Source organism: Trachypithecus francoisi, unplaced genomic scaffold (assembly GCF_009764315.1).
Source record: "Trachypithecus francoisi isolate TF-2019V2 unplaced genomic scaffold, Tfra_2.0 Lachesis_group6, whole genome shotgun sequence".
Lineage (NCBI taxonomy): Eukaryota > Metazoa > Chordata > Mammalia > Primates > Cercopithecidae > Trachypithecus > Trachypithecus francoisi.
Genome location: NW_022681471.1, coordinates 122,511,936 through 122,534,318, shown reverse-complemented (window position 1 = coordinate 122,534,318; position 22,383 = coordinate 122,511,936). Strand labels below are relative to the sequence as shown.

The 22,383-nt window shown below is 41.6% G+C and overlaps 1 protein-coding gene across 3 annotated transcripts; it reads left to right on the top strand.

Annotated features, from left to right (window-relative positions):
• Positions 1 to 2,449: 2,449 nt before the first annotated feature.
• Positions 2,450 to 19,853, top strand: TLR8 (toll like receptor 8). 3 transcript variants are annotated; one of them, XM_033200939.1, is made up of 3 exons: positions 2,450 to 2,592; positions 15,673 to 15,849; positions 17,815 to 19,853. In XM_033200939.1, the coding sequence occupies exons 1-3, from the start codon at positions 2,590 to 2,592 to the stop codon at positions 18,793 to 18,795; spliced, it is 1,161 nt and encodes a 386-aa protein (XP_033056830.1). In that variant the 5' UTR covers positions 2,450 to 2,589; the 3' UTR covers positions 18,796 to 19,853. The 3 variants fall into 3 exon arrangements, with proteins under 3 accessions (XP_033056830.1, XP_033056828.1, XP_033056829.1); XM_033200938.1 differs by adding an exon at positions 2,855 to 2,955 and having other exon boundaries at positions 2,463 to 2,592; positions 15,673 to 19,853; XM_033200937.1 differs by having other exon boundaries at positions 15,673 to 19,853.
• Positions 19,854 to 22,383: the final 2,530 nt, after the last annotated feature.

The window sequence follows — 22,383 nt, the reverse complement described above, 5'->3', positions numbered from 1 at the left end:
CACAATATGAGCAATTTAATCCTCAAAGCCAGCATCTGAAAAAGATACTAGTATTCTTATCCCAATTTGACAGACGAGAAAACTAAGGCTCAGAGAGGCTTGTCTGCTGGTGATTTGTGTGTCTGGGAAGTGCATGTTGTCTGGCAGGCTTGCCTGGCAGAAGCGGTTCATGACAGGTCTTCTCCATTTTGGAATCAAGATCTGTGTCAGCATGGATGGCAAGGGGAAGAGCAAGGAAAGATTGGTCTAGGAGATGCCCAGGAGCTTTGAGCCTCACAGTGTAAGGTGGGGAGAGCAGACCTGGCCACCAAGAACCAGTTTCTAGGCTTGGGCAGAAGCCAATCATCTGGCTACTTTACAAGCAGATGGAACTTCTGCTTCTCAGTAACCTTCCTGCCCTGGTGCCAATTCCATTTTCATTTTCATCTTTTAAGGTACTGGTTGTGTGGAGAAAACTGAAGGCTTATTTAGTATAAGTAAGTTACTCATTTTTATGAGTTTGCTTGACATAGATACTAGACTGTATGTGTGTATATATACATATAAACATGCATATGTACATAAAAAATGTGTCATATATATATTATATATATATACACACACATATATATATATGCATGCTTTATAAGGTCAATTGACTGGTCTACAATGGCTCACACTTGGTGGCCTAGAAGCCAGGGTATGTGAGTCTCCCTTTTCTAGAAAGCTGATAAACTCTCCAGTTCCGAGGATCCTTGCTCAGTCAACCGCTGGAAGTCATTTTCATTCTTTTTTTTTTTTTTTTTTTTGAGACAAAGTCTCATTCTGTCACCCAGGCTAGAGTGCAGTGGCACTATCATGGCTCAGTGCAATCTCTGCCTCCCGGGCTCAAGTGATCCTCCCACTTCAGCCACCTGAGTAACTGGGACTACAGGTGCACACCACCATGCTTGGCTAATTTTTGTATTTTTTTAGAGACAAGGTTTTGCCATGTTGCCCAGGTTGGTCTCAAACCCCTGAGCACAAGTCATCCTCCTGCCTCGGCCTCTACAAAGTGCTGGAATTACAGGCGTGAGCCATCGCACTCGGTCCATTCTTTCTTACTTTCTTTACTTTATTTCTGAGCAAATGTTTGGAGGGAAACCAAAAGACTGGGATGCGGCCAGCTGAGGTCTTTGGGTTCACAATCACAAACGTTTTTGGTTTGCCCATGAAGGCCCACGCTGCACACTCTGATGTCATAGGAATCACTTCTCAAACCGTGCACCAGGTCTTGAATTCCCTTAGGGTGTGATCTTTAGAGGTTCATCTAGGCATACCCGCCCAAGCCATTCTTTGACTGCTGACAGGCCTTCCTTCATAACAAGGTGTTCCACAGTCCATTTATATATGAATGTCATCTCTGCCCACTCTGCTGCCAATTTGGTTTTCTCCCACTCCTGGGGTGTAAGGCAAGATGAAACATATCACATCCCATTCTAAACTTTATTCTTGTGGCCAGGGGTCAGCAAACTTTTTCAGTAAAGGACCATATCACAAATATCTTAGGCTTTACAGGCCAAGAAGCAAATTTGGAATATTATGTAGGTACTTACAGAGTAAAATAAAAATTTCCACAATTATTTAATTGATGAAACTCAAAATGTAATAATAATAATCGAAGGCAGTTTTTCTGTAGCATAGGTTTAATAACGAGAAGAATGGAATCATTTTTGGAGGTGATAACATTCTGCTTAGTTGGAATTTAAAGTTAGTGTTCTTTATCATCAAATCCATTGCCAATGTTCATCTAAAAATATTTTCACTTCTGGGCCGGATTTGGTTCAAAGGCTGCAGTTTGCTGACCTCTGCTCTAGGTTAAACCTTTTGAGGCCCTTGTTCTGCGAGCATAAAAATGAATCCATTTATCAGACTAAATCGGGAAGATCAAATTTTCCAGCCTCATGAATGCTCAGCCATTGACTCACTCGTTCATACAATGAACACTCATTGAGCTTATACTATACGCCAGGTGCTGGGGGAGGCACAGGGCACCCAGGAGAAAATGCTCGCTTTGCGGCCACAGCCTGGTGGGAGGGAGACCCACACCTACTGGTGCTATCTCAGAAACATGTGGAACAAAGATGAAGCAATGTTCACGTTATTCGCCTACATCTGTGAATTATACAAGGACGATGAGCTTGAGAAATCCTAAGTTCAGTACAAATTTATGGTAACTTTTTTAAAAAAAGAATACACTGAAGTTTTCTTAGTGAATGGAATAATGTTCCCTTTTTCTCCCCTGTACACACAAATACACAAAAACTAAAAAAATACACCGTATGTGTCTGATTTGGGTTGTATTTACATCATTTTATAAACGACTTTTTCCTGCAACTTCAGTTTCAAAGTTTTAAAGCACAGTCAATTAATGATTTGGCAACAGCTAAGCAATCACAAGTTCCCTTCTTTTCATGTAAGCTTCTGTAAAACACATGCGCTAGGTTCTGCTGATGGTAAATAGACCCATATCAGGAAGTTAGCCATTTTCTCTTCTCAGCCACCTCCTGCATAGAGGGTACCATCCTGCACTGCTGCAAGTTAGGAATGAAAAATTAGAACAACAGAAACATGGTAAGCCACTTCTATTTCTTTAGCAAAGCTTTCCAACAGAACATGGGATTTCTGACCCAGAAATCTGTGTTGGCAGCAAATAGTGTGAGCCAAGAAAGTAATAAATGGGCAAATAAGGATAAAAATTAAAGATCAAAACAACTGTAAATGCAGGTAAAGCGGCTTTTGCTGTGATCTTTAATTTGTGCATATGTTAGTATAAAGGAATTAGAGAGTAAATTTTGAAAATCAAATGCAGTGATGATCTTATTAATTTGAACAGTAAAATAAGAAAATTCCAAGTTAGAAATTGAACTGGAAATATTACTTACTGGCCCTACCAGAGACAATATCCTCTTCCAGAACAACAGGTTGGAGGAGAAGGTGAGGGAAATATTTTTCCTTTGCTATTTCTGTAGAAAAGGACAAACTCTTTTCCTTCACATACATAGGTCAATTGTTAAAGCCTAGTGAAGCCTGAGCTTAACCTACTGTTGAAGGCTTACAATTCAACATTAATTGCTACTTTTCTTGGTCAGAGTTTTAAAGAATTAGGTTGGTGCAAAAAACCATGATTAATTTTGCACCAACTTAATAACATGCTACAATTTCTGTAGTTATTATTTTACACTGTCTAGACATAGCAGGTGGTCCGTTTTTGTTATTGTCAAGAACTGTCAGACTAAAAACAAACTTTACACTTGTTTTTAAATGATATGTTTGCTAGAAAATACAATGAGGTTTAAGAGCAATTGAAAAGTCTGATTTCAAGAGAGTCTCATCCAAAATTACCATATATTTTCCCCCAAAGTCCTTGGAGTTAATTTTGACAATTTAATGTACACTTAAGTCTTTTGACGTTAATGTTTTGTTTTGTTTTGTTTTGTTTTGTTTTGTTTTGAGATGGAGTCTCGCTCTGTCACCCAGACTGGAGTGCAGTGGCGCGATCTCGGCTCACTGCAACCTCCGCCTCCCAGGTTCAGGTGATTCTCATGCCTCAGTCTCCCAAGTAGCTGGGATTACAGGTGCGTGTCACCAAGTCCAGCTAATTTTTGTATTTTTAGTAGAGACCGGGTTTCGCCATGTTGGCCAGGATAGTCTCGAACTCCTGACCTCAGGTGATCCACCTGCCTCAGCCTCCCAAAGTGCTGGGATTACAGGCATGAGCCACCACGACCAGCCTGAAGTTAATTTTTATATCCACCTAATGTTCATTATGGATCTTGAAGGTAAATTAATTCTGCACTAAAATTTTATGGTGCCTTACAAAATGACTGTAGGTGGCCCATATGCAATTGGGTCAACTGGGCCAATGACACATATGGGATTGCAGTTGAAATTATCCAATTTCTACTTGATATTGTAAGCTACTGTGATAGCCAGTATAATTGTATTATAAGAAAGTGGTAAATAGTCAGGGCCCGTGGCTCACGCCTATAATCCCAGCACTTTAGGAGGCCGAGGTGGGCGGATCACTTGAGGTCAATAGGTAGAGACCAACCTGGTCAACATGGCAAAACCTTATCTCTACTAAAAATACAAAAATTAACCAGGTGTGGTGGTGCGCACCTGTAGTCTCAGGGACTCAGGAGGCTGAGGCAGGAGAATTGCTTGAACCCAGGAGGTGGAGGTTGCAGTGAGCAAAGATTGTGCCACTGCACTCCAGCCTGGGCAACAGAGTGAGACTCTGTTTCAAAACAACAACAACAACAACAACAACAAAACCCAAAAAAACAAAAACAAAAACACAAACCTGGTAAATAGAGTAATAATAAAATCAAATTAAACTTGCAAAAATGGCCTCTTTGCTCCCACTGGTGGCCAATGGAGGTCAAGGACCTGGCTGACCTCCTGCCTAAAGGCAGAGGTTGTTAGCCTTGGCAATGGACTCAAATCAGAGGGGGAGCTTCCAAAACTCCCGCTGCCCAGACTGAACCCCAGATCAATGAAACCAAAATCTCTGGATATGGGGCTTGGCATTTGTAGCTTTTAGAATTCCTAAGTATCTCTACTGTGCAGCCAAAGTTAAGAATCAGTGCCTTAGAGCATCAACAGTTGTTTGGTCTTTTTGTTAAAAACACAGTCCCTTTTTTTAGGTGCCTAGAAATGCTCCAGGAAAAGCTGAAATGTATTTACTAGCCACCTTGGTTTGATTTTAGAAAGCAAAATAGAAGTTCTAAGTAGGCTTTCTCTGAGAAGCTGAGACTTTAGATAAGGGTGAAGGCAGTTGATGGAGTTCATTCTCCTCTTTCAGTCACTGCTTCTCATCTTTTCATTGTAATAACCTAAGAACCTCAGAGTTTATGAAAGAGAGAGCAGTCTTATGGAAGACCCCAGACTTACAGAATATTAGGGTGTGTTTCACAGGGAAGGATGTCATTTCCCAAGGTTAGTCTTTGAAACTAACCATGGACACTGTTGAACATTAATGTTGGACATCATTTGTAAGTGCATCTTAGTGTCACCTCCAGGATCCATTGAGGGGAATGTCATTCCAATGGAACATCTCTGAGTTCAACTGGGTTATTAAATGGAGTTGAGGGATTTGTTATTTTTAAATTAGTAGCCCCAATTTATGACTATTCAAGACCATAGGACAAGCCTGTCCAACCCTCGGCCCACAGGCTGCATATGGCCGAGGACAGCTTTGAATGCAGCCCAAGACAAATTCATAAACTTTCTTAAAATACTATGCGATTGTTTTTTAGCCCATCAGCTATTGTTAGTGTTAGTGTGTTTGATGTGTGGCCCAAGACAATTCTTCTCCTTCCAGTGTGGCCCAGAGAAGCCGAAAGATTGGACACCCCTGCTATAAGACACAGTAATTTAAATGCATAACCTGTGGTTCTGGATTGGCATTAGCAGATACAGGCTGTGTTGATTTTGCAGACAGTTACAAAGAGCTGCTAGCTGGCGTGTAAGTCTAAAATCAGTAGATTTCCTGTGGTTCTAAGGGATGACAGAGAATCTGGAAGTTCTCTGTGGTAGCCTGCTCAGTACAGAAAGGGAACGTGGAAAATCTGCCACTAGCATTTGAGTCTTGGAGGTTCCACATAGGGCTGTCAGGTCTCTGCTGATCACTGAAACCAGATCATGGCCAACTAGCCCTTTGGCTTCAGCCCTCCTAATTCATTAACTACTCAGGTAAATCTAGGGTCACTTTCAACCCTACCACCTACCATCTGAGTGACCTTGAAGACATTCATCTCTCTGAGCCTCAGGTCCCATGTCTGTAAAGCAGGGGCCTCATGGACTTCATTTATTTACTTTTTTTTTTTTTTTGAGGATTAAACAGATGTTCCCTACACTATTTCCCAGCATCCAATAACACGATTTTTCATATTTTTGTGTATGTTAAGTCAGGACCCATCTCTTTACTGATAAGTGTACTTAATGTGGTCATGTTTTCTTTTGTCTTCCAAAGCTGTTAGTGAATCCATTGAATTTGGCATGGGTAAAATAAAGTATCTACTATTAATTGTAAATTTCATCTCAAGTGACAAATTCTACCTGCATAACCATTTCTTAATTTCCTTTCATCATGTATCAGTGGTCAACATTGTTAACTGCAAATGAATCAGAATCCATTAAAAATTAGAACTATTTCCAATCTGGCAAAAATTCAACTCTGGTTGAATCCAAACATTGTGCTGAAGCAGCTAAGTAATTCAGTTGAGGAGATTAATTACATGTTATAATCAATAGGTTCTCTTGACACTTCAGTGTTAGGGAACATCAGCAAGACCCATCCCAGGAGACCTTGAAGGAAGCCTTTGAAAGGGAAAATGTGTTTGGTGGCCATCAGCATCCAATTTCAGAAGAAAGATTTGGGTGAGGACTGAGAGAGCTGTTGTTGTTGTGCTATCTGTTTCCTTCAGAATCTGCAGAAGAAAATTGGCAGGTCATGTACTGTGGACCTAACCAAAGAACAGATGATGTATGGAAAACAGAAAAACTGTTGTGAAATTGCTTCCTCAGTAGCAATAGCTGTATTTGGCAGGGAGAGGAGAAGTTGGGCAGACTTTTTTTTCTTTTTTCCTTTTTCATGATTCATATGCTTTCTTTAAAGAAGTGGATTTTGCTTTTCTCTGGGTGCTCCAAGACAACCCCAGTGAAAGATCTGGACCACAAAGACCCAGTCATCCTCATCATCAGGGTGTTCATTGCAGCAAGCTCAAGGGCATGTCAGGCAAAGGGCTTTTTTCTGGCAGCATGAACTTGTCTCAGCAGAGGGTTTCACAGAACAACTGTCATTTACCTGTTCTCTGCTCTTACTTGATTCGTTTCCCAGGACTGCTGAAACAAAGTACCACAAACTTGGTGGATCAAAACAGCAGAAATATATTCTCTCACAGTTCTGGAAACCACAAGTCAGAAACCAATATGTTGTTGGCAGAGTTGGTTCCTTCTTAAGGGGTTAGAGGGAAAATCTGTTTCATGCCCCTCTCCAACTTCTGGTGGTAGCCAGCAACTCTTGATGTTCTCTGGCTTGCTGCTGCATCTCTCTAGCCTTCACCTCTCTCCTCATGTGGGTGGCCTTCTTTCCCGTGTGTCTATTTCCAAATTCCCCTTTTCTTATAAAGAGACCAGCTACTGGATCAGGGCCCACCTTAATTCAGTAGGATTCCATTTTAACTTGATGACATAGGCAAAGTTCAAATAAGGTTGTATTCACAGGTACCAGGGGTTAGAACTTCAAATTATCTCTTAGGGGCACAATTCAACCTAAACACTCCCCTTTTTTGATTCTCTATTCTGCCACTTCTGCTCAATCCAGGTTCTTCACTTTATCAGCTCCCAATCTAATACTTATTTCATTTCTAGTAAGCACCTCTTCCTTATCTTCACTGGTCCCTGGGGCCTGGCCTGAGCCCCATTATACCATCAGCTGTTGACATCAAGGGTGGACTTCTCTTTCAGCACAGAAGGCACGGGGCTGTAGGCTTCAGCCTTCTCTGCTTATCTCTGCCCCATCTACTGTTCATCCACCTGCTTTCCATTTTTCTAAACTTTGTAGACAATTCTTGTCAACTGTTGTCTCCTCCTACACTTTCTTCGGTCTTATAGGATTCTATTCTTTTACTATTGCTTTAATGGGAGCACCCAACTGTTAGGTTCAACCAACAGAAGTTAGTTGTGCTCTCTCGCTCTCTCTTTCTTTCTCTCTCTCTCTTTCTCTCTATTTGCATAGTAGTATTATTTTTTCCTCTATTCTATTTGCAGAGTTGCCATTTCTCTAAGTTATTGTAGAGTTGCTGTTTCTCTATTTTATTTGCATATTTTTCTTCTACCAAGCTGGATTGTTTCTATTGATTGGTTCTGCTGTAATGAGGGTGACTTCTTAGTACCTTTCTCACTTCAGCTGGGACCAGATGCCCTTTGATATCCTTTTGGAGCCACAACTTTTGGTAGTCACAGGCATGGGTGTGGCTGAAAGGAAGAACTTGGCTCAGAAGGTGCAGCTCTTGCTGGGCCTTTGGTCTCTGCTCTGTCTTCTGAGATCAGTGTTGCTGGGACCTGGAGATCCCCCATGCCAGGTATGGTTACACAGCACTCCTATGGACTTGAGCAGAGCACCCTGTAAGGTGAGCATTAGTATTCCATTCAAACTCTGTGCAGTCCCGCACGGAATATAGAAGGTGGAGCAATGAAGGTCTCCCCAACTTCTCTGCAAGCAACCTGTTCACCATTTCTTGCCCTTCCATTTATGTACTTTTCAAAATCAGATTATTTGGAATTTGTCAACTCATGTTTCTTACTTTAGTACTTTTTTGGGAGGGCAGCATTAGAAACTTCAAGCTCTTAACTAAAAAATGTCTTTTGGAATGTTCTGGCCATTTCCATGCCCATAATTTGCTTTTTAAGCTGCTTTAGACTCTCCCGGAGGCTATTTTCATCCAGAAAGAACAGAGCAGAGCTCCAAAGACTCCAGTTTTTGGTCTCTAGCAGCCTCTAGAGGATTTTCCCCTCAATTGCTCTCTGCCTTGTAAGAAATAGAGTTGGATTTGAACCAGGATGTTGAGGCCTTGCCTCCAGGCTAGTGAGGCCATACAAGATGGATCCTGCCCTCTGGACCTGCCCAAGTGTCCACCTAAACATGAGTTACCTAACAACAATGTTTTGTTTAGCACGTAAAGGGAATGGTCTGGAATCTGGCCTTGCCCTGACGTATTCTCCTTGGACCCTTTTAAAAAAATAATTTGTGTTAATCTGTAGTTAAAAATTGTAACAAGGACCTGACAAACACTACCTCAGCCAGATGATCAAGGTACACATAAACAGTGAAAGTCATGTTGATAGCATGCACCCTTCATATGATATGGCTAGAATGGCCCTGCACTTCTGTGATCTTCCTCCCCTAGACCCATCGGCTCGGTCTAATCATGACAAAAGCATCAGATAAGTCCCCGTTGAGGGACATTCTACGTAACCATTTCCCTTCCCAGTTATATTTTTCTCCACAGTACTTTCCACCATCTAACATTCTATCTTTCAAAATGGGCAAGTATTTTAATCTGGTTTGTTCATTGTTTTATCTGCAACTCAAATACAGTTCTTGAAATAAAATACCTGCCTAACAAATATTTAATGAATGAATGAATATAGAACTGCCTTATCCATTTAATTGCCACATGGTATTCCATTGTGTGAACATAACATCATTTATTTATTTACCCAGACTACTACTCATAGGCATTTAGATTATTTCCGGTCTTTTGCTATTGCTAACAGCCCTTGCAGTGAACATCCTTGTATATAAACATTTGCATATATGAGGGTGTGTCTTTAGGATCTACTTTTAGAATTGAAATTGCTGACTCCAAGTATGTTTCCAATTGTGATAGATATTACACATTACCCTACATCTTAGAGGTGGTGTTAATTTAGACTCCTACCAGCGAAATTTAAGAGTATTTGTTTCCCCACATCCTCAACTGCATAATAGAATAAGTGAAAAATGGTATGACGGTGTAATTTTTGAGGGAGGTTGAGTATCTTTTCCTATGCTTTAAGAGCAATTTATGTTTCCCTTTTATGTGAACTGTTAATATATTTTTTCAATTTTTCTATTGGTTATTTGTCTTTTCATTAATGCATATACCTATTACATATTTATACCAAGTATGTATTAAATACTAATGCATTGATGAAACAGAGCAGAAAGCCTAGAAATAGATCCAAATAGCAGAAGAGTTAGTATGTGATACAGGAAGCTTATCAAATCAGTGAGCAAAAGATCATCCAATTAATAACGTTAGGGTAAATGGGTCTCCATTTAGAAAAAAATAATGTGGGTCTACACCTCACATTTTCTACCTAAACAATTCCAGTGGGATAAGAAAATGAAATCATAAAAAATTACTAGGAAAAAGATGAGAAAATTGTTCCTAAAACTGAAGTGTGGAAGATCCTTTATGCCTTACACCGCCTTGAGTGAACTCATTCATACCCATGGCTTCAATTGTCATGACTTCCAAATTCATTCCTCTGTCAGAACTCTCCTCTGAGCTTCAGACCCACATGCTCAGCTGCCTACTGGACATCTCTACTTGAATATTACAAACTCAACTCAAAAGCAACTTGTTAAACTTAATTAATAGTAGCCCTCCCCCAAACAATCTTCCTTCTCAGTGAATGACACTCATCCATCCAGGTGCACAGACCAGGAACCTAGAAGTCACTCTGATTGCATCCCTCTCCCTCACAACCTCTACCTCCCTTAATTCATCCATTGCTATGTCTCTCAAATGTATCTCCTAAATATCTCTTGAATGCATTTTTTTCTATCTCTATTGCCACTACCCCAATTCAAACTCCCATCATCTCATGACTGAAGTTCTGTGCCCTCTTGCCAGTGACCACTGCAGAATCAATCTAAGCATGGTGCCATCCTGCTTAAAAACCTTCAAAGGCTCGCATCACTTCTCAGATGAAGATCAAAATCCATTCTTGGGGATAGGGGAATTGGAGAGATGTTGGTCATAGGACACAAAATTTCAGTTAGGCAGGAGGAAAAAGTTCTATTGAAGAGCTCTGTTGTGCAATATGGTGACTATAGTTAATAACAACATATTATACACTTGAAAATCACTAAGAGAGTCCATTTTAAGTGTTTTCACCACCAAAAAATGATAAGTATATGAGGTAATGCATATGTGAATTAGCTTGACTGAGCCATTCCACATGTATACATATTTCAAAACATCATGTTGTACATCACAAATGCATACACTTTTTAGTTGTCAATTTAATTAATATTTTAAAACCCACTCTGGTCATTTTTTTCCTTTTTTGGAGATGGGTGGTCTCTGTCCCCCATGCTAGAGTGCAGTGCACGATCATGGCTCACTGCAGCCTCCACCTCCCAGGCTCAGGCGATCCTCCAGCCTCAGCCTCCCAAGTAGCTGGGACCACAGGCATGCACCACCATGCCCCACTATTTGTTTTTGTATTTGTTGTAGAGATGGGATCTTGCCACATGACCCAGTCTGGTCTCCAGCTCCTGAGCTCCAGTGATCCACCCGCCTCAGCTTTCCAAACTGCTGGGATTACAGGCATGAGCCACTGTGCCTGGCCCACTCTGGTTTTTACTCAAGTCCCTGGCTTTCTCTCAGTCTCTTAAACTTATGTTCTCAGTAAGATGAGGACTGAAAAATGTCCACTGAACATGGTGACATGGAGATACTGAGAATCTCAACGACATCTCCATTAGCCACTTCCTCTGTGCCATTCCAGTCCTCTGGGCCCTACTGTGGCAAGCAGTCGTACCATGGCAAACATGAAAACTGATGAGCCTTGTCTCAGACCCACACCACATCTCTCTGCATTCCTGTCCCAGGGCTTCTCCGGAGGTACAGCCTGGGAAACTCCCGGGAATAGACACAGGACCTTTGCACATGCTGCTCCCTTTTCCTGAAAAATTCCTTTGACATCTTGGTTGTGCCTTACACATGCCTACTCAACCTTAGGATTGCAGTTCAGGTTTCACTTCTTTTTTTTCTTTTTTTTGAGATGGAGTTTCACTCTTGTTGCCCAGGCTGGAGTGCAATGGTGCGATCTTGGCTCACCACAACCTCTGCCTCCTGGGTTCAAGCGATTCTCCTGCCTCAGCCTCCTGAGTAGCTGGGATTACAGGCATGCGCCACCATACCCAGCTAATTTTGTATTTTTAGTAGAGACAGTGTTTCTCCATGTTGGCCAGGCTGGTCTCGAACTCCCAACCTCAGGTGATTGGCCCACCTCGGCCTAGGTTTCACTTCTTTATGGAAATCTTCCCCAGTTGCCATGACTAGACCAAAGTCCCCTCTTGTTAGGCTCTTACAGTGTCATGCACTTCTTTTTTATCACAGTGGAAACCTTGTAATGTGTTTAAGTCATATCTGTTGTACCCATGAGACTAGGAGCCAATTCATATATTGTGAGTGTAATCAAACAGACTCCCCAGGTCACCCACTAGCTAACAAGGCAGGGATGAGTCCGGAAGTGACTTTGAAATCTAGCAATGTTGGGACTTGGAAATCACACAGGCTGAGATCTGCTCAGGTGCCTGAGCAAATATAGCATTGCCTGCGGTGTCTCCCCCAAAGTGCCTCACATGTCTGAGCCTCCTTGCCCCTTCCTTTGGTGTGCCTGTGTCTCCCAGTACAGATGTGAAGCCTGGAGACCCATGGCTGCCTCTGCAGGAGCTCCATGTTTTCAAGCCATAAATCATCTTAGAATCCATAGCATCTAGATATATTAGTTTTCTATTATTGCAGAACAAATCGCTCCCAAATGTAGAGGCTTCAGAGAATACCCATTGATTGGCCTAAATTTCTGTGAGTTAGAATCTGGGCAGGTTTGCCTGAGTTCTCCACTCCAAGCCTCACAAAGCCAACTGGGCTCTCATCTGGAGGCTCTGAGTAAAAAATTGTTTCCGCCGGGCTCGGTGGCTCAAACCTGTAATCCCAGCACTTTGGGAGGCCGAGGCGGGTGGATCACGAGGTCAGGAAATGGAGACCATCCTGGCTAACACGGTGAAACCCCTGGCTAACATCTCTACTAAAAAAATACAAAAAAAGGCCGGGCGCGGTGGCTCAAGCCTGTAATCCCAGCACTTTGGGAGGCCGAGACGGGCGGATCACAAGGTCAGGAGATCGAGACCATCCTGGCTAACACGGTGAAACCCCGTCTCTACTAAAAATACAAAAAAAAAACTAGCCGGGCGAGGTGGCTGGCGCCTGTAGTCCCAGCTACTCGGGAGGCTGAGGCAGGAGAATGGCGGGAACCCGGGAGGCGGAGCTTGCAGTGAACTGAGATCCGGCCACTGCACTCCAGCCTGGGTGACAGAGCGAGACTCCGTCTCAAAAAAAAAAAAAAAAAATACAAAAAAAACTAGCCAGGCGAGGTGGCGAGTGCCTGTAGTCCCAGCTACTCGGGAGGCTGAGGCAGGAGAATGGCGTGAACCCGGGAGGCGGAACTTGCAGTGAGCTGAGATCCGCCACTGCACTCCAGCCCGGGCCACAGAGCGAGACTCTGTCTCAAAAAAAAAAAAAAAAAGACTGTTTCCAGGTTCATCCAGATTGTCAGGTGATTTCAGTTCCTTGCAGTTGTTGTTCGACTCACCACCCCACCACCACCCCGAAAACCTCATTTCCTTGCTAGCTGCCTGCAGAGAGCCACTCTCAGCTTCCACAGGCTGCCTGCATTCCTTGTTGTGGGGCTCCTGCATCCTCAAGCCAGAAATACTGCATCCAATTCTTCTCATGCGTCTTACCCCTCTGACTTTTCCTTCTGCCGCTAACCAGAAAAAACGTTCCGTCTTCAAACGCTCGTATGATTAGATTAAGCCCATCCAGATAAATTCCCATGTGCCATATAATATAATGTCATCACCGCAGTAATACCCAGGACAAAATTCATGGCGGCCATCTTAAAATTCTGCCTACCACACCAGGTATAGTAGAGCCTTGTTTCAGAGCAAGTTAAACATTAAGCAGCAACAACACAATAGTGTTGCATTTGAAAATAACTAGTAGCAACTGAACATGTCTGGGAGTTCTGCTCCACTTTAATTTCCATCTCAAAAGGAGCTGGCTTTTCCTTGTCTGTTACAAAGGGAAATAATTATTGACCCTCAGAATAATCAGTGTCCACATAAAAATCTTTTATAACATAATGAGGGTATGACATATAAAGGTGTTAGCTCACCGGCCCTAAATTTTAGGAATATTTTTAAAAAGGCACTTATGGCTGGGTGCGGTGGCTCAAGCCTGTAATCCCAGCACTTTGGGAAGCTGAGGTGGGTGGATCACGAGGTCAGGAGTTCAAGACCAGGCTGGCCAAGATGGTGAAACCCCGTCTCTACTAAAAAAAAACAACAACTAATTAGCCAGGTGTGGTGGCATGCACCTGTAATTCCAGCTACTCTGGAGGCTGAGGCAGAGAATTGATTAAACCTGGAGGGATGGAGGTTGCAGTGAGCCGAGATCGCGCCACTGCACTCCAGCCTGGGTGACAGAGCGAGACTCCATCGCAAAAAAAAAAAAAAAAAAAAAAAAAAAAAGGCACTTATCTGGTTTAACCCATAATAAAGACATGAGTTGGGCTTTAGTGAAAAATCTAGGCTGGTTTCTGTGTTCAGTGAAATAAGATTTTTGAGAGTTCTCTTAATTACTACCCTTAATCAAACCAATCACATTAATCTGTTTATTGCATTGTATGGTTACCAAAAGTGACATATTCAGCCCTCTGTTTATTAAGAAACAGTAACAGAAAGTGAGGCACTCTCCTGTGTTACTGAGGGTGCATAAAAATATAAAGCACCATGTGTCTTCCCTAGAGAAGTTTCAAAATTAGCAAGCAAATAGCTATTGATGCTAATGTTTGTGTGATAAGGAACATATGAGTAGTAGTTATTCCACAAACAATTTTTTGAGTGCTGTTTACATTTGAGGCACTGTTCAGGCACAAGGATTTCAAAAGGAGATTGTGTAGCATGATGGCTTAGTTGTTAAAAATATGATTTTGGAATCAGATTGGCTCAAGTCCCAGTGCTACAACATACCATCCTTCAGAAAGGTACTTAAGTCTCAGTTTGTTTTTTCATCTGCAAAATATAAATAATAATAGGATCTACTGCACTGTGTTCCTGTGAGCATTAATGTGGGTGATGAAATGTTTATGAAGCACTTAGCACAATACCTGACATTTTGCTTGTTATTATTATCAACATAAGGTGCCCACTTTCCAGTCATGCAAGAAGAAAACATAATATATGTCACCACAGAAGTATAGAATAATTGTGGAAATACCAGTAAGAGAGATACAGTTGTATAAATAAGGTAAAGATGACTGCCTTGAAAATCTAGGATGATACCATATTAGAAGTGCATCTGAACTCTCCATGGGGGCTGGCCAAAGTTTCATTAAGTGTCATGTCAGTAGGTTGATGCTATCAATATTTAGCTTGCTAAGCTATAGACTTACTATAAACCATAGCTGTGGTCCAGCTTAGACTCATTATGGTGGTGGAGTATCTTGATTAATGGCCTCTGCAGAAGCTTCCTAGGTCTTATCATCATCATAATCTCAGAGAGCTTCATCTTCAACTTCCTTTTTTTGTTGTTTTTGAGACAGGGTCTCACTCTGTCATCCAGGATGGAGTGCAGTGGCACAATCATGGCTCACCGCAGCCTCAACCTCAGGGGCTCAAGCCATCCTCCCACTTCAGCCTCCTGAGTAGTTGGGACTACAGGCATGCACCACTATGCCCGGCTAATTTTTTAATTTTTGTAGAGACAGGGTCTCCCTATGTTGCCCAGTCTGGTCTCAAACTCCTGGGCTCAAATCATCTTTCCACCTCGGCCTCCCAAAATGTTGGGATTACAGGTGTGAGCCACCACACCCAGCCCATCTTCAACTTCTTTTAGCACCATGAAGCTGAACATAGTAAAAAAGTAAAATCATTCTCGACCTAATCTGATGCAATTTATTTAATTGTTAAGTGAATGCACACATCAACTCTCATACAAGTATGGTGTAGCACTGCTAATTTATTTACAAAACACCTGGCAAATACTGCTACTCTAATACTGTGCTTCTGCTTTTGATTTTCCTTAGGAAAACATGTTCCTTCAGTCGTCAATGCTGACCTGCCTTTTCCTGCTAATACCTGGTTCCTGTGAGTTATGCGCTGAAGAAAATTTTTCTAGAAGCTATCCTTGTGAAGAGAAAAAGCAAAATGACTCTGTTATTGCACAGTGCAGCAATCGTCGACTACGGGAAGTTCCCCAAACGGTGGGCAAATATGTGACAGAACTAGACTTGTCTGATAATTTCATCACACACATAACGAATGAATCATTTCAAGGGTTGCAAAATCTCACTAAAATAAATCTAAACCACAACCCCAATGTACAGCGCCAGAACGGAAATCCTGGCATACAATCAAATGGCTTGAATATCACAGACGGGGCATTCCTCAACCTAAAAAACCTAAGGGAGTTACTGCTTGAAGACAACCAGTTACCCCAAATACCCTCTGGTTTGCCAGAGTCTTTGACAGAACTGAGTCTAATTCAAAACAATATATACAACATAACTAAAGAGGGCATTTCAAGACTTATAAACTTGAAATATCTCTATTTGGCCTGGAACTGCTATTTTAACAAAGTTTGTGAGAAAACTAACATAGAAGATGGGGTATTTGAAACGCTGACAAATTTGGAGTTGCTATCACTATCTTTCAATTCTCTTTCACGTGTGCCACCCAAACTGCCAAGTTCCCTACGCAAACTTTTTCTGAGCAACACCCAGATCAAATACATTGGTAAAGAAGATTTCAAGGGTTTGATAAATTTAACATTACTAGATTTAAGCGGGAATTGTCCGAGGTGCTTCAATGCCCCATTTCCATGTGTGCCTTGTGATGGGGGTTCTTCAATTAATATAGATCGTTTTGCTTTTCAAAACTTGACCCAACTTCAATACCTAAACCTCTCTAGCACTTCCCTCAGGAAGATTAATGCTGCCTGGTTTAAAAATATGCCTCATCTGAAGGTGCTGGATCTTGAATTCAACTATTTAGTGGGAGAAATCGCCTCTGGAGAATTTTTAACGATGCTGCCCCGCTTAGAAATACTTGACTTGTCTTTTAACTATATAAAGGGGAGTTATCCACAGCATATTAATATTTCCAAAAACTTCTCTAAACTTTTGTCTCTAAGGGCATTGCATTTAAGAGGTTATGTGTTCCAGGAACTCAGAAAAGACGATTTCCAGCCCCTGATGCAGCTTCCAAACTTATCAACTATCAACTTGGGTATTAATTTTATTAAGCAAATCGATTTCAACCTTTTCCAAAATTTCCCCAACCTGGAAATCATTTACTTGTCAGAAAACAGAATATCACCGTTGGTAAAAGATACCAGGCAGAGTTATGCAAATAGTTCCTCTTTTCAACATCATATCCTGAAACGACGCTCAACAGATTTTGAGTTTGACCCACATTCGAACTTTTATCATTTCACCCGTCCTTTAATAAAGCCACAATGTGCTGCTTATGGAAAAGCCTTAGATTTAAGCCTCAACAATATTTTCTTCATTGGGCCAAACCAATTTGAAAATCTTCCTGACATTGCCTGTTTAAATCTGTCTGCAAATAGCAATGCTCAAGTGTTAAGTGGAACTGAATTTTCAGCCATTCCTCATGTCAAATATTTGGATTTGACAAACAATAGACTAGATTTCGATAATGCTAGCGCTCTTACTGAATTGTCCGACTTGGAAGTTCTAGATCTCAGCTATAATTCACACTATTTCAGAATAGCAGGGGTAACACATCATCTAGAATTTATTCAAAATTTTACAAATCTAAAAGTTTTAAACTTGAGCCACAACAACATTTATACTTTAACAGATAAGTATAATCTGGAAAGCAGGTCCCTGGTAGAATTAGTTTTCAGTGGCAATCGCCTTGACATTTTGTGGAATGATGACGATAACAGGTATATCTCCATTTTCAAAGGTCTCACGAATCTGACACAGCTGGATTTATCCCTTAATAAGCTCAAGCATATCCCAAATGAAGCATTCGTTAATTTGCCAGCGAGTCTCACTAGACTACATATAAATGACAATATGTTAAATTTTTTTAACTGGACATTACTCCAGCAGTTTCCTCGTCTCGAGTTGCTTGACTTACGTGGAAACAAACTATTCTTTTTAACTGATAGCCTATCTGACTTTACATCTTCCCTTCAGACACTGCTGCTGAGTCATAACAGGATTTCCCACCTACCCTCTGGCTTTCTTTCTGAAGTCAGTAGTCTGAAGCACCTCGATTTAAGTTCCAACCTGCTAAAAACGATCAACAAATCCGCACTTGAAACTAAGACCACCACCAATTTATGTTTTTTGGAACTACACGGAAACCCCTTCGAATGCACCTGTGACATCAGAGATTTCCGAAGATGGATGGATGAACATCTGAACGTCACAATTCCCAGACTGGTAGATGTCATTTGTGCCAGTCCTGGGGATCAAAGAGGGAAGAGTATTGTGAGTCTGGAGCTAACAACTTGTGTTTCAGATGTCACTGCGGTGATATTATTTTTCTTCACCTTCTTTATCACCACCATGGTTATGTTGACTGCCCTGGCTCACCATTTGTTTTACTGGGATGTTTGGTTTATATATAATGTGTGTTTAGCTAAGGTAAAAGGCTACAGGTCTCTTTCCACATCCCAAACTTTCTATGATGCTTACATTTCTTATGACACCAAAGATGCCTCTGTTACTGACTGGGTGATAAATGAGCTGCGCTACCACCTTGAAGAGAGCCAAGACAAAAACGTTCTCCTTTGTCTAGAGGAGAGGGATTGGGACCCGGGATTGGCCATCATCGACAACCTCATGCAGAGCATCAACCAAAGCAAGAAAACAGTATTTGTTTTAACCAAAAAATATGCAAAAAGCTGGAACTTTAAAACAGCTTTTTACTTGGCTTTGCAGAGGCTAATGGATGAGAATATGGATGTGATTATATTTATCCTGCTGGAGCCTGTGTTACAGCATTCTCAGTATTTGAGGCTACGACAGCGGATCTGTAAGAGCTCCATCCTCCAGTGGCCTGACAATCCAAAGGCAGAAGGCTTGTTTTGGCAAACTCTGAGAAATGTGGTCTTAACTGAAAATGATTCACGGTATAACAATATGTATGTTGATTCCATTAAGCAATACTAACTGACGTTGTCATGGTTTTGCGCCATAATAAAGATGCAAAGGAATGACATTTCTGTCTATATGGCTATGTACCAAATTACCCCAAAACTTAGTGGTTTAAAACAACACATTTGCTAGCCCACAGTTTTTGAGGGTCAGGAGTCCAGGCACAGCGTAACTGGGTCCTCTGCTCAGGGTGTCTCAGAGGCTGCAATGTAGGTGTTCACCAGAGACATAGGCATCTCTGGGGTCACACTCATGTGGTTGTTTTCTGGATTCAATTCCTCCTGGGCTATTGGCCAAAGGCTATACTCATGTGAGCCATGTGAACCTCTCCCACAAGGCAGCTTGCTTCATCAGAGCTAGCAAAAAAGAGAGGTTGCTAGCAAGATGAAGTAACAATCTTGTAATTGAATCAAAAAAGTGATATCCCATCACTTCAACCATATTCTATTTGTTAGAAGTAAACCACAGGTCCTGCCAGCTCCATGGGAGTGACCACCTCAGTCCAGGGAAAACAACTGAAGACCAAGACGGTGAGCTCTGATTGCCTCAGTTGGTCATCAACTATTTTCCCTTGACTGCTGTCCTGGGATGGCCTGCTATCTTGATCATAGATTGTGAATATCAGGAGGCAGGGATGACTGTGAACCATCTTAGCAGTTGACCTAATACACCTTCTTTTCAATATCTAAGAACTTTTGCCACTGTGACTAATGGTCCTAATATTAAGCTGCTGTTTAGATTTATCATATATCTATGGCTACATGGTTATATTATGCTGTGGTTGCATTCGGTTTTATTTACAGTTGCTTTTAAAAATATTTGCTATAACATTTGACTTCTAAGATTTAGATGCCATTTAAGAACTGAGATGGATAGCTTTTAAAGCATCTTTTACTTCTTAACCATTTTTTAAAAGTATGCAGCTAAATTCGAAGATTTTGGTCTATATTGTTAATTGCCATTGCTGTAAATCTTAAAATGAATGAATAAAAATGTTTCATTTTATAAGAGGAGTGTATAATAAACATATGATAGAGAAATTGGTCTTTAATATTAAAAGAAATGGCCATATACACTGAATTTTTTGAGAACTCTTTTTAAAAAACTATTTGGTAGCAATCAAAGGGGAAGAAGTTTTCATGAAGCTTTTACATTAAGATACTTATTAATAGCCGGGCGCGGTGGCTCAAGCCTGTAATCCCAGCACTTTGGGAGGCCGAGACGGGTGGATCACGAGGTCAGGAGATCGAGACCATCCTGGCTAACACGGTGAAACCCCGTCTCTACTAAAAAATACAAAAACCTAGCCGGGCGACGTGGCGGGCGCCTGTAGTCCCAGATACTTGGGAGGCTGAGGCAGGAGAATGGCGTGAACCCGGGAGGCGGAGCTTGCAGTGAGCTGAGATCCGGCCACTGCACTCCAGCCTGGGTGATAGGGAGACTCCGTCTCAAAAAAAAAAAAAAAAAAAGATACTTATTAATAGAGAAATTCTATCTTGATTCCCTACTCAGAAGACATAAAGTCAGAATGCCTGGCTGTTGGTAGCCTTTGTGCAATTCCCCCAATGAAACAACTTTGGCAACCCTTCCCACTTCTACTGATCACTTGGTTCCTCTGCATCAGTCCATAGCATCCTCTATCCAGTATGAATCTTGAGATATCTAATGAAATTTACCCGAGAATAACTAGAAATTATCCGAGCATAAGAAAAGGAAGTCCCTTGGCCGGGTGTGGTGGCTCACGCCTGTAATCCCAGCACTTTGGGAGGCCAAGGCGGGTGGATCATGAGGTCAGGAGAGTGAGACAATTCTGGCTAACACGGTGAAACCCCATCTCTACTAAAAATACAAAAAATTAGCTGGGCATGGTAGTGGGTGCCTGTAGTCCCAGCTACTCGGGAGGCTGAGGCAGGAGAATGGGGTGAACCGGGAGGCGGAGCTTGCAGCGAGCCGAGATTGCACCACTACACTCCAGCCTGGGCGACATAGCGAGACTCCGTCTCAAAAAAAAAAAAAAAAGAAAAGAAAAGAAAAGAAAGAAAAGGAAGTCCCTTCAGAATGAAAAGAAGAGAAACCTCCAAGGTACCATCTTACCTTTTTAGTTAAATCTTACAGCATGAGTTACCTTTTAATCCATGCTTCTAATAAACTGACCAAAATAATGTGTCATAGTGTTATTTAATATGGACAAAATGGAAAACAGTGCAAGTTTGCCAAGGACAATTTGATTTTGTCACATTGCATCCTGTTTTGTGACCATGATGAGTTTATACAAAGATGTTTATGCTTGTGCTTGTTGAGGTATAGGGACAAATATCTAAAAGCAAGATCAGAAGGGTGTGGTATCTCACACCTATAATCCTTGCATTAAAATCTACCTCAATTGTAGGACTACCAGTTGAACCACATGCTTCCCACTGTCCTCAGCAAAGGTCACCTTAGTTAGAGGAAAGGTAGAGTCTTTCTTTGGAGGAGGAATCTGTGAGGATTGAGTTTTATCAGCTACCTGGGAGTCAGACCCCGATAGATTCTCCTCCACACTCCCTGGACCTTTTCCTGCCAAGTGGAGATGCTCACTCAGAGGATATCTCCATTCTTTTGATGCAGGTCATTCATACGCAGATATTCTGCACTGTTTAAGCAATAAAAATTGAATGAGCACCTATTATGTGCACCAGTTGGCACTGTGTCAAAATGTACTTGTGGGGAGTTCTTGGATCATTAGTGACAGGTCTTCTCCTCTGCATTTTTCTCAAGACCAGGCCTCAGGGTAACATGTTTTCATGGAGTGAAAGAAGGGAAGGAAGAGTGGGTTTTGGAAAGTGGCAGCTCTGTCATAGCAGTCAGCCTCTGTGTATGCGAAGGACTTTCCGGAGGCCCCCCAAGCCTCCATGCTCCTCCTGGGATTGCCACAGTTCTTGAAACCATCCATACATTCTTCATTTCTATGTGCTAATGGAGCTGATAATTAAGTCATCAACACTTTAGCTATCATTATATAGCTGAGTATCCCTATTTTTCTAAGAGAAAGAGAATGAGTTATTTTTAAAATTATTATTTTCTTCTTTTCTCTTTCCTCCATTTCCCCTTTTCCCCACTCCCTAGTTAGCTCTTTAAAATGCAATTATAACCTTTATCTTCCCTTCACCAGACATTCCCTACAGGACAAGCTTATCTATGTGCTTACTTAAAAGCTCCAGAGCCAGAAATCTCTCCCACTAGGGGACTGCCTCAAGAGAGAGGAGTCAATTTACAACCTAAAGCATGCCCACAACAAAACTCTCTCCCACCTGGAGGATATCTTGAGACAATGGTCACTTTACAACTTAGTTCTGCCCAAGATGGCACCAGCTCAACCACCTGGTACATAAGACATAAAAGCAAGTTGCATAGACCTCACCTGCTCACTCCCTTCCCTGCATGCCATTCATGCCAACTCCCCCTTTGAAAGCCCCTGCTTTCTGCCCCAAAAGCAAAGTGGTACCCTTAAAGTCAGGAGCCTATACTTCCCCCTAAGCTAACTTTTGGAATAAAAGTCATTTTATTGAGAATTTCCATACATTGTTGGTGGGAATGTAAATTAGTAAACCATGATGGCGAACA